The sequence below is a fragment of the Sciurus carolinensis genome, chromosome 5, assembly GCF_902686445.1.
Source record: "Sciurus carolinensis chromosome 5, mSciCar1.2, whole genome shotgun sequence".
Classification (NCBI taxonomy): Eukaryota; Metazoa; Chordata; class Mammalia; order Rodentia; family Sciuridae; genus Sciurus; species Sciurus carolinensis.
In genome coordinates this window covers 150,658,601-150,674,730 of record NC_062217.1, presented here as the reverse complement: position 1 = coordinate 150,674,730, position 16,130 = coordinate 150,658,601, and the positions used below count along the sequence as shown (strand labels likewise).

The 16,130-nt window shown below is 52.6% G+C and overlaps 1 protein-coding gene across 2 annotated transcripts; it reads left to right on the top strand.

Moving 5' to 3' along the window:
• Positions 1-1,378: 1,378 nt before the first annotated feature.
• Positions 1,379-14,506, top strand: Ldb1 (LIM domain binding 1). Of its 2 annotated transcripts, none has more exons than XM_047553997.1 (11): positions 1,379-1,768; positions 10,519-10,621; positions 10,752-10,796; positions 10,875-10,950; positions 11,051-11,153; positions 11,307-11,472; positions 11,959-12,088; positions 12,319-12,402; positions 12,498-12,621; positions 12,830-12,978; positions 13,693-14,506. In XM_047553997.1, the coding sequence occupies exons 1-11, from the start codon at positions 1,744-1,746 to the stop codon at positions 13,921-13,923; spliced, it is 1,236 nt and encodes a 411-aa protein (XP_047409953.1). In that variant the 5' UTR covers positions 1,379-1,743; the 3' UTR covers positions 13,924-14,506. The 2 variants fall into 2 exon arrangements, with proteins under 2 accessions (XP_047409953.1, XP_047409952.1); XM_047553996.1 differs by having other exon boundaries at positions 1,395-1,768; positions 12,830-12,972.
• Positions 14,507-16,130: the final 1,624 nt, after the last annotated feature.

Here is a 16,130-nt window from a genome sequence, read left to right as displayed (position 1 = left end):
CATCCTTCCATCAGTTTGTGCCCTCTCAGCAAAAATCTAAGGTGGAGAGAAAATATATCATAAACTCTTCAGCCTCCACATCTGTAACACTCCCCGAAGTCAGTCAAGTCAGCAGTACAGATTCTGAGCCAGAGTAAGGAAACCAAACAGCCTTCTCAAACAATCCCCCTCTACAAAAGAGGGGACCTTCTTCCCCAGTCTGGGCTAAATGCCCTAAGGAGGAGACACTAGCCCAGGTCCCCAGCGTCTACCCTTGGAACCCACCCTGAAGCTAGCAGCTAGGGACCCCCAGGAACTCTCTCCTCCAGAGAGCTCCTCTCCCCTCTCTCCTCCTAGTTAAAAGGTATTTCCTGTTTATGAGGCAGCTAGGGCTGGGCTTTTGGAGAAGGGATGAAGATGGAACCCCTCCCCTAGCAGGGTTGGGTAGGGGAGTCCTTGAGGAATCCTTTAAGGTTAGGAGACTCCTCCCTAGAAAAGTATTTTACATTGAAACACAGAGACTCTGCTCCTATGGGTAGGTGGCACTGGAGGGGTCAGCTTCCTGTTCCCAGTCTCTGAAGCCCTCGAAAGAGAGCAGCTTCCACGCAGGGGGCGGAGGGCGGGGAGAGAAGGCGCCGGGGCTGGATAGAGAAAGGGGGGAAGGGAAGTCTTGACTGGTGCGTCAGAGCCTCCAAAGAGGGGAAAGATGGCCTGCGTGTCACCCCTCCCCGGTCCAACCTGGTGGTCATCCCGAAGCCCCCTCCCCAGTAAAACATGAATCCCAGACCCTCAGGCGAGGAAGGGCGGAGAACCCACTTAATTAACCCTTTCAGTTCTAGTCCCAACTGGTTTAGCAGGCTAGGGAGGGTTAATTTGCAGAGGGGGTGAATTGAGAGGTTGCTACAAAAATTAGGATAGTACTTTTCCCAAGCAGGTTGGGGTGGGCACGCAACAAGGGGTCTCACACCGGCGGGGGTCGGCAGTCCCTTTCCTCTCTCGGAGCGCGGCCCCGGGTGGAAAGAAAGCTACACCTCACATCCCACCCTGGCTCCGCCTTCCCCAGTCTAGGCTCCCGCTCCCGCTCCAGCTCAGCTCCACTCCCAACCCGGCGGTACCCGGAGGACCGACACCAAGTGCGAGGCTTCGCCTCCTACCGCTCCCCCTCGCCCTCCCTTTCTGGGGTGTCTGCCTCTGTCTCCTTTTTTTAAAAGCTGCGTCACATGCAAGATCCCTTGAACGCTCCCGGGCCTTAGCAGCCCGCCCGCCGCGCGGCGCACGCACGTCGTCGCTCGCTGCGCGTTCGCCTAGGTCACTTTGACACGGCTCTCCCCTCCCACTAGCAGGACAATTAGCATATTAATAAAGCCCGGCCCAGCCAGGCTGGGGCTGGAGAGCCGGCGCCTGCTAGAGGCAGAGCGCGAGCGCGAGGGCGAGGGGGGCGAGCGGCGGCGGCGGGAGCGCACAGACACGCACACGCACACGCGCACACACCGACACACACTCCGGGGACGCACACCCGCGCGCACACACGCAGAGGCAGCTCGCCTTCCTGCCTGGCTTCCTTCCTGTCTGCTTGGCGCCTGACAGGCCCCTTGCTGCAGCCAGGGGCCGCCCGCACCGGGCCGAGGCCGGGCCGAGGCCGGGCCGGGCCGGCTGCGAGGGCAACGGGGGCCGCGGGCGGCGGCAGCGGCTCATGCCCGGCCTGTCCCTGCGAGGGGCGGGCACCGTGACTCGGCTGGGCCCCCAGCGGCGGGCGATGTGAAGATGTCAGTGGGCTGTGCCTGTCCTGGTGAGTGGGTTACGCGGCCGCCTGGCCCCTCCCTTCCTTACCTTCCCTGTGGGCCCCTTACCCCTTGTTTGGGGAGAACTTGCGTGGGGGGCCATCGAAGACATGGGGGTGTCGGGAGCTGTTAAGGGGTAAGCGGGGCCTCAGGCCGGGAAAAGGCTTTCTCAGCTGTGTAAATGCGCAGCAGCCCAGAGGCGCGGGGAGGGGGCACTGGGGTTAGCTTCTGTGTATGGTTTTTGGGTTTTGGTTTTGGGGTTTGGGGGAGAAAGCTAATTGGGGAGGAGCTGGGGGGGGACTGAAATTCCCAGAATTCCAGGGTGTTAGCCAATCAGAAGTGACTCTGGACTTTTGACCCCCCTCAGGTCATCATAGAGTTATGATTGGCTGTTTTGGGTTGCCCCCCCCTTCTTTGCTCCCTATTTCCTTTTACATATCCTATGACACCCACCCCTTAGCTGTTTCTAAGGATGCTGTTTGAGGGGAGGGATTGATTGGGGCCCATCTTGCCCCCCTCCACTTTTCTTGCCTGTTGCCAGGGAAGGTTGATGCTCCTGAGGGACAGGAGGTACTCCTAGTGGGTGCCGGATAATTAGACTCTTGGGTCTGGTATCTTTGCCTAAGTGGAAGGGAGAATGTGGCAGTCCCAGGAAAGCTAGGAAAATAGAGTGATTTGCATAGAGTTGAGTTTGGGGAGTAATTCTTAACCCCTAAAGTGAGAACTTGATAGAGGACCAAGGCTCAGCTCAGATCACTACCTCCCCAAAACACACGTCAGCTCTTGCCAGGGACAGCCTGTGTCTGTTTTTTCCTGGGGGTGTGGGGGTAGGCACAGCCTCAACTGCCAGGAGGAAAAAGAAGAGCCATGTGACTGGAGAAGTAGTCTACACAGGGCCTTAGAACACTATCTCCATCCCCAGGACTCTGGGTCTTCAAATTGGCCCTCCTGTCTCAAACTGGAGTCAGCTTTTTCCTGGAAGTCAGTGCCACTGAATCTAGCATGGTTTGGACCCTTTGCCCTGTTCTCTGGGAGATCCACACTTTACAACTGGACGACCCCCACCCCCAGGCACAAACACACACACACACGCGCGCGCGCGCGCACACACACACACACACACTCCCCCCACAAGAGGAGCTGCCAGTGCTGAAGTTTCCTTGGAAATGATGTGACCCAGGCCAAACTGAGTTGGGTTGGGTACACACCTAAAGTGCCTGCTAAGGTTGACATTTAAGGGGAATGGGACACACTGGAAGGACTAGGAGAGACTGAGGATTGTGGAATATCTGATTATGGGAACTCTTGGCTCCTGCAGAGGGTGGGGGAGAGGAGGAAAGGGAAGACCTTGCCAAACTGGAATCCTGCCTGGAGCCATCATCCTTCTGCCTACCAGCTTGGTGTGCATGTTTGTATTTGTGTTTTCTCCCTGTACTGGGTACCCCAGTTCAGATCCATCCATGCTTCAGGCCCACACCAGGGCTATGACCCTCCTTCAACACACAAAAGCAGAGCAGAAACTAAGGTTCTGAACAAACAAGCTAAAGGGTTGAGTCTTAAATTTTGATTCTTTGTTAGTACAAGTAGTGAGGTAGGAAATGTGTGTGGTAGGGTTGTCAGACAGGAGGTGGATGGGAGGTTGGCCTGAAGTTGGGGAAGGGTGCCTGAGTCCAGTGGAAGGAGAAAGTTTCCCCTCCGTCTTTGTGAGTAGCAGGGGGACAGGAAAAGCCCCATGCCTGGCAGGGGTTTGGGGGAGGTACAAAGGGGGAAGTCAACTTCAGCAAGTTCCTTTTGTGTGTCTGGTGGCCTGGCTGATGGAGTAGGGCAAAACATGGCTGACAGTACATGGAGTGGGGCAAAACATGGCTGACAGGAGGGAGTCTTCTTCCTATTTGTGAATGTGGATGGAGGTTAGACTTCAAGGAGAACCATGTGGGGAGGGGCTTGAGAGTGACCTGGAGATGGAGAATGGTAGGAATTGGGGTGAGAGAGGGAACTAAGCTTGCATGGGTGGATGGGAGAGCACATCCTTAAACACAGGAGCATCCTGGCAGCAGGAGGCAGTTCAGGCCCAAAGACCCCCACCACCACCTTAAGCAGCCCTGGGGTGAGGGCCCAGGCTCCCTGGCAGGCTTCCTGCTGCCTGCCTCCCTGTCTGTCTGAGTCTCTCCTTTGTGCTCTGCTGTCTCCGGGCTCCTCCTCCTCCTCCAGCCCAGCAGAGACAGCACATGCCCCACACATGTGACTGAAGGAAGCCAGAGCACGCAGACCCACACATATGCACATGCGGAAACACCACAAGATACACACATATACACACCCCAGTTCCCTTAGTACTGTTGGAGTAGGGAACAGCTTCTGGGACTGAAATAGCCAGAAGCAGGGACAAGCCCTGCTAAAGGGCATCTCCCTGGGCAGGATGCTGAGGGAGCCAGGCCTGTCTGGGGCAGCATGTGGCTCAGAAGGGTTAAGGCAGGGAGGAATAGGGGGAGGGGAGGAGGCAGCAGTGGTGGCGGCTGGGAGCCAGGAGAGGAGGATGGCAGAGCGCCAGGCCAACGGGAGGCCGGGCACAGACAAAGGAAGGGGGGCAGACACACTGGAGGCCTGGGTCAGGGGCCTGGGCAGGGGGCAGTGCTGGTACCTCTCATCCTGTGGGCTGGGGCCTGGCTCCTGTCCTTTTGAGTCCCCCTCCAAGAGGAGTACTACCCAGCTTCTCTTCATCATCACCTTTGTCATTATTTACTGCTCCCCCCACCACCAATTTTAGAGCCTTTTAACTCAGACTTGTTCCCTTTAGCTGGACCTCTTCTGCCCTGTGCGTGGGGGTGAGGATAGGGGGTAGTGTCAGAACAGGAGCAGACTTGCTACAGAAGGGGAACTAGGAGAGAGCCTGTTTTGAATGATATGCCATAGTCTTGATGTGTCTTAGCATTTACGGGCCCTTCCCCACAGTGAGAGGGGAGACCCCTGTGGCTGCTTTCTGAGGAGACATTCTGGGTGTGGCTTCTGATCTATGGACTGGGCACAGAAGCTAGAGCACTTACCCCTTCCCTTTCCCCATGTGGATGGTCATTTGAGGCCTGGAGGGGGAAGGGAGTAGGAATGGCTGCAATGCCCCAAGGCTCCCCTTGTTTCAAGTGGGGTTAGAAGTCCAGGGTTCCTTCCTGTCTCACTGTGGTTTATTCAAGTTAGGATTTTGATAGTGTGTGCATGTGTGCTGTAAGGATCGCTTTAGGTACTGCCTGTCAGAGCATGTTGGAAGTTTAAAGGAAGGAAACAGTGGCACACACCTGGAAATCCCAGCCACTCAGGAGGATGAGGCAGGAGGATCCCAAATTCAAAGCCAGCCTCATCAACTTAGTGAGACCCTGTCTCAAAATAAAAAGGGCTGTGGATGTGGCTCAGTAGTTAAGAGACCCTGGGTTCAGTCTCTGGTACCAAATAAATAAATAAATAAATAAATAAATAAGGCCGGATACTAATGACAGGAATTGTCCTGTCAGTAAGGGAGGAATGTGGCTACTCTAGAATAGGATTGGAAGTCAGTAGGGATGTCTTAAGTTCAGGTGGTAGGTTGTATGTCAAAGGGTCTGACCAAATGTTAATAGATTTTAATGTTTGTGAAAGCTAGAGCATATCATATGACCAGGCTACAATAGGGAATGGTGTGCAGATTTCAGAGAACCCATTTATGATGTAAATGCCTGCATGACAAATGATCATTAAAATGGGTACAGTGTTACATGCCTGTGATCCCAGTAGCTTGGGAGGCTGAGGCAGGAGGATTGGGAGTTCAAAGCCAGCCTCAGCAACTTAGTGAGGCCCTAAGCAACTCAGTGAGACCCTGTCTCTAAAATAATATAAAAAAAGGGCTGGGGATGTGGCTTAGTGATTAAGTGCCCTTGGGTTCAATCCCCAGTACCCCCCCTCAAAAAAAAAAAAAAAAAAAAAACCACAACCCTGAAGCCCTCTCCCCAACACATGCCAGCTGCTATGTATGTGATAGTCACAGGTTTAAGGGGTATAACAGTTTTGGTGTGTATATTGGAGTCAGACTATATATGTATCTGCATATCTGTGTCCAGGGTTTTGGTATATTTAGGGTTTAAGGTATATGACAGGTTAAAGTGTGTATCAGGTACTGATTTATGTGAAAGTGGGAAATGTTATTTATGTGAGGAGGATGTTCACAGAGCCAGGTAAAATATTACTGCAGTCAACCAGTGTGTATGTCATGAGAAATCCTGTCCTTGAGATTATGTGTGAATGTAGTTGGGAAGATGGGAAGTAGAGAAGACATTCAAATTGCAAAGTATGAAAGTAGGAGCTCCCCCTCTCTCACTGAATGTGTGTGTGTGTGTGTGTGTGTGTGTGTGAGAGAGAGAGAGAGAGAGAGAGAAAGAGATTGAGAGATTGACTTTTTCCTAATCCTCTGTCTAGGTAGTAGGACCAAATGGCTACCCAAGTTTCAGAAGTATCTCCTTCCTTAGGATACCTCCTGTAGAACTAGAGAACAGGGTCTACCCCCACTAAACACATACCTTTTTAAATCTGGGATGGTGGGGAGGATTCAGCAACCTCTTCTGGAGACACTTAGATGAGCAAATTTGCCTTCCCTGGCTCCTGACAATGCCTCTTTCTCTAGCACCCATGTGGGGAAGGGGGCTTCCTGTTAAGGGATCTAAGCCAGGGCTTGGAACTTATCTGGGTTGGTTGCAGGGAAGCCTAGAAGTGTCCCGCTTCCTCCAATCAGTGTGTACAGGCTGAAGTCAGAATGTGTCTCTGTCAAAAATAACCCCCTGAGGCCTCCCCCAGCTGCTCTGGGATTTCACCCGAGGAGCCCAGGGTGGAAGCCCAGGTCAGTCTTCAACCTGAGAGATCACAGGGGCGAGCAAGACAGATTTGGGGGAGGTTTGGCAGGCAGGTTGAAAATATTGAAAGTCTGTAGAGAGGCCAGCATCCTCCATCCGTGTCTGAAGCCTTGGCATCCCTGCCCACTCCTGAGAACCACGCCTGGGGCTGGTGGGGTGCATTTTGCTGCTGGCCCCCCAGGCCTCCCCGCCATCCAAGTCTTTCCCGGCCCGGTGGGTTCCGTCCCCAGTCTCCCGATCTCCGTCTCTCTTTTGTTTTTCTCAGCAGTCCCTCCTCCCTCCCTCCTCTCTCTTCCTCCTCGCTCTCAGGGAGGGGGCGGGGCCGGCGGGGCAGCTCCACCCTCCGCCCGCCCTGGGGCCTCATTCGGAGAGAGGCTTGGAGAGCGAGCGGGGAGGAGGAGGGAGAGAGAGAAAGGGAGAAAGGAAGGATCCGGCGGGCGCTGCGTGTGTCTGAGTGTGCGAGTGTGAGTGAGTGTGAGTGCCGGGCTCTGCCTCTCCTGCTTCCCCCAGCAGAGGGGCTGGGTGACCCGGGGAGGGCGGGCGGGCTGCTTGGAGGCAGAGGCAGCGAGAGGCGGCGGCGGGGAGAGCCGAGGAGGAGGAGGAGGAGAGAGGAAAGAGCGGAGCAGCCATTGTTGAGGGAAACCTTGCAAACAAAGAAGGCTCCGGACTCCCTGCGGCCCCCCGCCCCCCAGGCCGGCCCCCTGGCCCCCGGCCCCTGGCCCAGTGGCCATTGTAACTTTCCCCCGGGGCTGTGGCCGCCACGGGGCTGGCAAAGGCTGTGCGTGCGCGTCTTTGTGCGGCCGGCGGAGTGGAGCTCCCAGCCAGGCCCGCCTGTCCCACTCGGGACATGAGCGGCTGAAGTTGGTTCCACCTCAGTCCTCACCCCTGCCTGGGACCCTCTGGGCTTCCAGACGCTCCCCGCACCTCTCCTGGCCCCCTCAGTTCTCCCAGGTAAGTGTGGGCACCCTGCAAGCTTGTTGGGGGTGGGCGCAAGGCCCTCTGTCTGGCCCAGGCCTGGTATGCTGGCAGGGGGAGAGGTGCCCCAGCTCAGAGAGGCCAGGGCTGCTGGCCTGCTGACCTGCGGTCAGCCCCCAAAGGGAGGAGGCCTGCTCTCGGGTCATACTGGTTACCATGGGAATGCCCTGCTGGAGGTACCCTTACAGCCCCAGGATGCGGCTTCCATTCTGAGAAAACTTTGCTAGTTCTGGACTCTTATCCTCTCCTCCTTCCTGAAGGCTCCCAGTTTGCTGGGAGTTGGGTATCGGAGTTCAGGGCCGGATGACACATTCCCTTCACCCCCACCTTTCTCCCTCTACCCCTGCTGCTGGGGACAGGCAGCAACAGAGACAGATGGTCTGGGCGATGGTCCCTCCCCTTCTCTCACTCCCATCCCCTTGTGCTGGGTCTACTGGGAGTTGTTGTGGCTCTGGAGAGGTGCTAAATTTGTTGTGTCCATTCACTGGAGGTGTAAATAGAGGCTCCAGAGCAATGAACTTAGCGCCTCAGACTATTACCCAACTCCAGACAATGCCTGTTCTTTCTCTAGAGAAAGAGAAACTAAGGCTCTGAGTTTTTTTGAAATTTGAGTGGAACCCAGGTGTTCTGCTCCCCTTCTCTGCAGGTTCTTGAACTGATGCATTTCAAGTCACACTGAAACTAAGGGGGCAGGGGTAGTTCCACTTTTGAGGAAAGGATGACCTAGTTAGGAGATGAGGGGCAGTCCTGAGAATCTAGACTCTTGGGTTCATTGCCCAGGCCCTGGTATCTGGTGGTTTCATGAGCCTAGGCTTCCTATGTGGTCTTAGTCTACCTGGCTGTGGAGTTAAGTCTTGGGGGCTGGGTAGGGACTCTTTCCTGAAACACGGACTTTGTGCAACACTGGCATGCAGAGGCAGTGTGTGCTATATTTGTATCATGTGGATGTGGCCCATGAGAGCTCTCATGGGATGAGGGCCTTTTGTGGGCACCCTGATCCTCCCTGGGGCTGCTGGGTTCCAGCCTTGGTAGGCATGTTGGGGCGAGTTGAGGGTGGAAGCCTGCTAGGCAGGATGAAGGCACATGTGTGTGAAGGCACACACAGGTTCTGACTCTTGGCACTTTCAGGGACTGTGCATCCTGGGCCCCTCTGGGACCCTCCTTTGCCCACATTGTGAGGAGGGGTCCCTGGGGAAAGAATTAAATGACACATGTTGGCACAGGATCTTTCTTTGTCTCTTCCCCCAAGGAACAAAATAGTTTTGTATTTAAATTGGGGAGGGGTCTTAGATTCAGTCAACACAGCTACCTTTCCAAATGTCATCCAAGTTTTGGGGACCTAAGATAGTGAATATGACCAGGGCTAGAATCTGTGGGGCTATGCCTCAGTTTCACTTTTAATGAGAAGGGGAAGAATAGAGTTGCATGGTTACCTGGCTCCTGCCCAACTACAAATTTAACACTTACAGTCAGAAAATAGTATGCCAGGAACTGTTAATGCTGCTAGATGAGGTAGAAGAGTGGCTACCATGTGTACATGCCCAGATATACAAGAGACCACTTTTTTTCTAGTTATCATTTACCTCCTACACTGAGCCTTCTGGAACCCAGGCTCCTTCCCTGGTCTCCTGTATTCCATTTCTAAATAGTGTGGAGGCTCATCTGCCTCCCTCCCCCACTGCAAGAGAAAAGGGGTTGAGGCTTTGGGTGTCTTCTTAGGAGGGTGTGGGTGTGGGGGCTGGGCTGATAAGGAGTGGCTGTTGGGGGGAGGCAGAAGGCCCAACTGATTATCTGGTGGGTAGCACTGAACAGGCACTCCCCCCCTTATCTTTCTATTCCCTGCCCTCCTGAGATCCTGGGGGTGGAGGAGGGGCAGAGTTCCCAAAAGTCCATTCTCCCCTCAGTCTTGGTCTCTAGAGGGTAATAAAGGGATCAGATCATAGAAATAGTATAGGATATGGAAATCAGAATATCTGGGCTCATATCCTAACTCATTACTGTCCTTATGATCTTGGCAAGTACCTTTGAACCTTCAGTTGCCTCATCTGTAGAATGGGAATGTTACTGTTAACCCTACGACCTCGAAAGGGTGTTGTGATGATTGGATGAAACGATGCAGATAAAAAGGGAGTTATCAAAATTAAATTCTACTTTTTTTGTTTGTTTGTTTGTTTGTTTTTTCCCCAATAGTGGAGGATTGAACTCAGGGCTTTGCTATTGAGCTACTTCCCTAACCCTTATTTTTTATTTTAAGACAGTGTCACTAAATTGCATAGGCTGGCCTCAAATTTTATTTAATCTGGAATTTAATATGTAGATATTTTCTTATTCTGATATTGACATTTCTTCCCAGCTTCAGTTCCTCTTCTGCTATTCACGTATTAGCCAAATGAAGAAATTGTGTCCTGAGTATGGGCTGGGATTAGGGCTGAATACACCCACTTTCTTTATTTTAGGGCCTTCTTGTTTTTCCTTTTCTTTTTGTACTGAGATTAAACCCAGGGGTGCTTTATCACTATCTACATCCCAGGCCTTTTTTTATTTTTTATTTTTAGACAGGACCTGCTAAGTTGCTGAGGCTGGCCTTGAACTTGGGATCCTCCTCCCTCGGCCTCCTAAATTACTAGGAATACAGACATCTGCCATGGCGCCAGGATGAACCCAGGTCATCTTGTACGCTAGGCAAACACTCTACCAGTGAGCTATACCCCAGCCTCCCCGTTTCTTAATTAAACAAGGCTGGAGCCAGATTAACATGATAGATGCTCCCTAGAGTAGTCCCTATACCAGTTCACTATTCGTGATAACCTGGCCAGGGGGCCCCAAAAAACAGTCCCTGTCCATGTGGTCCAGCAGACTTCCAGGACATCTCCCAGAAGTAGTTCAAGGGACTCTTCCTTTCTCTCTCTTAGGTTGTTCCTCAAAGTCATTCAAGCTGTACTCACCGAAGGAGCCCCCAAACGGCAACGCCTTCCCTCCCTTTCATCCCGGCACCATGCTGGATCGGGATGTGGGGTGAGTCCCTTGCCAAATTCCTAACCCTTCTTCAGATGGGAGCCTACCTAGAAAGGGGAGGGAGTGGATACCCCCCACTCAGTAATTCCTGTCTTCCACCCCCATTCTCATAGCCTCTTCCCTTACACAGCCCAACTCCCATGTACCCACCTACATACCTGGAGCCTGGGATTGGGTAAGTAGAGTTTAACAGGAAGGGAGCAGTGGGGGATAGGATGGCTCTGCTCCTATTGATTTCCCTTCATTTCCCCAGGAGGCACACACCATATGGTAACCAAACCGACTACAGAATATTCGAGCTTAACAAACGGCTTCAGAACTGGACAGAGGTATGACAAAGGGAAGAGAGACTTAGAGTGGAAGGTCCATCTGGGCACCCCTGGAATATCTTATGACACATACACACACACCCCTCCCTGTGCTCCCTAGGAGTGTGACAATCTCTGGTGGGATGCTTTCACGACTGAGTTCTTTGAGGATGATGCCATGTTGACCATCACTTTCTGCCTGGAGGATGGACCAAAGAGATACAGTGAGTGCCTATCTGGGGGTCTTGCTGTAAGAATGTTTATCTCCTATGTAGTTCTAAGGTCTGGAAATGCCAAGGAGTCTATCTTGGCAGGGGAGGCATCTTCCTGATCTTTTTTGAGGTCCCTCAGTCCTGAAGTTTGTCCCATCTCTACAGCCATTGGCCGGACCTTGATCCCACGCTACTTCCGCAGCATTTTTGAGGGGGGTGCTACGGAGCTGTATTATGTGCTTAAGCACCCCAAGGAGGCATTCCACAGCAACTTTGTGTCTCTCGACTGTGACCAGGGCAGCATGGTGACCCAGCACGGCAAACCCATGTTACCCAGGTCAGCAACCCAGTAGGGTGTGGGACACCGGGGTATCTGGGTTTGATTTCCTCTTTTCCAACATGTACTCACAGCTATTCCCTAGGGAGGCATAATGGAAATGGCAAAAATAAGAAGGGAATGGAGGCATGCTGCAGGATTCAACAACAAACATTTATCTGCTTTGCTTATGACATTTTTGGGGGCCCCAAAGTTAAACAGTGAATAAGAGCCTGCCCTCATAGAGCTTGTAGTAGATGGGTACATCACTGGCTGTGTGGGATGAGGATCTGTTATGCTTTCTTACTGTGTGATTGTGTGTGTGTGTATGTGAAGGCCAGGTGTGGTATGTATATGGGATGGGGGTGCTGTGACAGTTATGCAACCAGATTTATGGAGGTAACAGAAGTGTATATAATGGGAGAGTTGTGAACAAACAGGAGAACTGTAACAGGCACATTTTCTTGTATATGGGGATGGGACAAGGTTGTGACAAACCTGTCCCCAGGTGTGTGTGGAGGGCCGGTTGTACCTGGAATTCATGTTTGATGACATGATGCGGATAAAGACGTGGCACTTCAGCATCCGGCAGCACCGAGAGCTCATCCCCCGGAGCATCCTTGCCATGCATGTGAGTTATGGGCAGGACAAGATGCAAGGGGGAAAGCAGGCAACAGGAAGGGTGGAACAGGGTCTGCCATGTCCTGGCTGTGGCCTTAGAGGGTGAGAGTTTCTTTACCTTAAGAAAATGTGTTTAATACTAGCCCCTCTTTTCTCTCAGGAGTGTCACAATGCCCAGATGATAGAACCAGTGAGCAGATGCAGCCCCCAAACCAATATTCTTGTCTTTCTCCTCTCTAGGCCCAGGACCCCCAGATGTTGGATCAGCTCTCTAAAAATATCACCCGGTGTGGGTTATCCAATTCCACTCTCAACTACCTCCGAGTGAGTCTCTGATCACCCTATTTCTGCCTCATCCATTTGATCTGGGTTCTATGTCTTTTTTTTCCCTGACGAGCTACCTTCTGGTCTGCTCCCAGCTCTGTGTGATACTTGAGCCCATGCAGGAGCTCATGTCCCGCCACAAGACTTACAGCCTCAGCCCCCGAGACTGCCTCAAGACCTGCCTTTTCCAGAAGTGGCAGCGCATGGTAGCACCCCCTGGTGAGTAGCTTGTACCTGCTCTTACCAGGACCTGACACAAGTCCCTAAGACTGTATTTTTATCTCTTTATGAAGTTCCCTCTGGTCCTTCCTTGCTCTTGAGTCTACAAGATTGGGAACAGTGTTGGTTCAGTCTCCTGAGTAGCCAGAACAGAGGACAGAGGCCCCCCAGAGCCCTCTCCCACCTGAGTCTCCTTTCCCTGACACAGCGGAGCCTGCACGGCAGCAGCCCAGCAAACGGCGGAAAAGGAAGATGTCAGGGGGCAGCACTATGAGTTCGGGGGGTGGCAACACCAACAACAGCAACAGTAAGAAGAAGAGCCCAGCCAGCACCTTCGCCCTCTCCAGCCAGGTACCTGTAAGCATCTCGGCTTTCTTCTCTCTTCTGGGCTGCCCCACCACTCACCCTTGACCCCTGTCCAAGCTTGAGCTCACTAGCAGGCATAGAAGCAAAGATATTTTTACCATGTATTCTGCCAGCATGAGCTGACTCCTTTCACTGATGAGAAAATCCTTGCAGGCACATGCATGGTGGTGATCACACAGACTCAGCCACAGACAGGCACATAGAACATAAAGGAATGGAGACAGCCTTGAAAATGTGGACATTCAGGGCAGACAGCTTGGGACACATACCATCAGAAATGCACACACTCGCACTGATAGAGGGATACACAGACTTGAATGTTTGCAGATCTAAAATACATACATATGCACATGTACACACACATTTCCCTCCCTCATGTTTTTGATCTGCTTCCTCTTACATGTTGACAAAAGTTTAGGAGCCCCCTTAAATTCTGGGGGAGATGAATTAGGAAGCTAGGAGATTGATGTTTCTTCCGGAATCTAATGGATATGGGCTGAAGGCTTTGATGCTCTGGTGTCCTTCAGTGGGAAGGATTCCAGGAGCTGAGGGTGTCAGAGGAGTTGGGATTTTAAACTTGGGTTTGAGGAGGGGGTGGGGCGTGTTGAACTTCCAGGGTGGGCATGGGGGTTCTGGGGGTATCTGCTGCCCTGGGTCGGGCGAGCCCCTGCCCCGATTATGTTTGGGGACCTCCGCCACTCTCAGGATGTGATGGTGGTGGGGGAGCCCACCCTGATGGGCGGGGAGTTCGGGGACGAGGACGAGAGGCTCATCACCCGGCTGGAGAACACCCAGTTTGACGCGGCCAACGGCATTGACGACGAGGACAGCTTTAACAACTCCCCTGCACTGGGCGCCAACAGCCCTTGGAACAGCAAGCCTCCGTCCAGCCAAGAAAGCAAATCGGAGAACCCCACGTCACAGGCCTCCCAATAAAGGCTCTGCCATGGTCACCCAGTGCTCTGCCTGCCTGCCCCACCCCTCATAGCCCCAGGGAGCAGAAGACAGAAGAGACTGAGCATCTAAAATGGGCAGCCTCCATCCACCCACTTCAGGGAGGAACTGGACTCGCTGGGGGCAGGTGCCAAGATGTGCCCCGCAGTGACCCTGGGCTGGGCCTGGCCCCTGCAGAGCCTTTTGGGGGAAGGGGTTACTCATGTGGATGCCTACGTGGACCCTGGACCTCTGAGGAATGTCTTGACCATCCCCCCCCAGGGCATTGGCCTCCATCTTCACCCCAAGTTCTGGGTTCTCCATTCTCCTGGCTTACTTTCCTTCAAGCCTGGGGTTGTTCGTACCCACAGCCCTTAGGGGTTAAGGTCATGGGGCTTAGTTGAATGCCCCTTCCCCTAGGTGGCTGGTATTAGAGGGGTAAAGCTCTGGGCTCCTTGTCCCTTCTGCCACTTATCCCAGCTCCAAGTTTTTTTAAAAAATAATATTATTAAAAATAAGTTTAAAAAAAAAAAAATCACTCATTTTCCCCCTCTTCCCCTTATTAAAATCCAGCTACCTCCCTCCTGATAGATGGGAGACCCTAGGGCCTAGGTGGGGGTGAGAGTGGGGGTGGAGGTATGCATACCATTTTATATAGTTCAAGAGCTTCAGACCAAGGAGACACTTTGCCATCTCTCTTCCCTTTTCCTCTGGGGTGTCTGGAGTTGCGGAAGGCATGCCATGGGTGGGGGTGGGGCATTGATGGCCACATCATCATTTGCGACAACCCCCTGCTGTTATCTCTGTCTCCCCATCCTTCAAGACTCTAGCCTGCCCTCCAGTGCTTGTGACTCCCTCTATCCCACCCCACCCCCATCCCATGGTGTGTGTATTCCACTAGAGCAGCTGATTTGGATGGGGAGAGGGGAGGCCCCTCCCTCAGGGAGTATGGAGGGAAGGGAGCAGCCTTGTTTGTCACTGTATTTTTTGTTTTGTCTTAGTTGGGCAGGCAGGGATGGGATAGGGGTTTCATGCACTCTCCAGAACCCTCTTCTCTTCCCCTTATCTCTCAAACTGCATATCTCATTCTAGCCTCCCCTCCGAGGGGAAGGAGCCATTAAGGATATCCCAGCTCAAAACCCACCAAGGAGAACCTCGGCTGTTCCCCAGCTGAGGTAGAGGGCCTTCATCTCCCAACACCTTCTCTTCCTCCTCCTCCTTCCTCATAGAAGGAAGGAGGGGGCAGCCAGGATCCTCGGCTCCAATTCACACTTGGACATGTGGAGGAGAAGGGCAAGGGTCCCAAGAAGCTAGGCTCAGCTCCTGGCTTTGCTGCCTTTTCCTGTGGCCAGTCCAGGAAGTTTCAGCACCACCTCTCTTCCCCACTCTTACCCTCTGAGTCATAGAGTTCCCATGTCCTGTTTCCTCCACTTCAACTGCCACTTTGGGGAGGGTACCGTGTCAGGAGCTGAGGGGGAAGGGGTGAGGAAGGTGGATGTCTCACCCCAACTGTAATGCCTTTTTTTTTTTTTTTTTCTTTTTTTTTTTTTTTTTTTTTTTTTTTTTTTTTGGGCCATTTGAGTCATGTATGGTACCAATCAATAAACAGACTTTTTGGTTTGAGAGTGTCCTGGTTGGTCATTGATGCCTATTAATGACTCAGTTCAAAACAGTCTTTCCTATCCTTGCAGTTCCTAAGACCAGTTATTGAGAGAAAGGGTACGAACAGGATTCATTTTCCCTCTCTCCCTTCTCACATTTTCCCTCAATCTTCTGGAGTTGTTTCCCTGAGTCATGCCTATCCTTTACCCCAAACCCAAATTTGTCCCCAGGTATCCCAACCTGGCCCCATCTTCCTCAGAAGCTAACTTCACCCCTGCCCTCCCAACTGTTGTCCCTTACCATAGCCGTCATGAGGTTGCCAGATAGGTGGACTTCCTGAAGCAGAGTTCCTGGGATAGAACCCAGGGTTAGACTATTGAGGGAAGGGTGGGGGAAGTAATCCTTGCCTAGAAGATTCTTCCTTTTTGGAAGATCTTGGAGTGATTATTGTGCCTGAAAGTTGCCTTCCTATTTTCTCTGAGATTTTTCTATCCCTACCCACCCTCCAGCCTAGCAGCCGATCTGAGATCTAAACTAGTCCCCTGGTGCTGAGGTCCCTGGATAGGAGATTAAGAGGGACAGGATTGTTTGCTACTGCTAACTTTGAA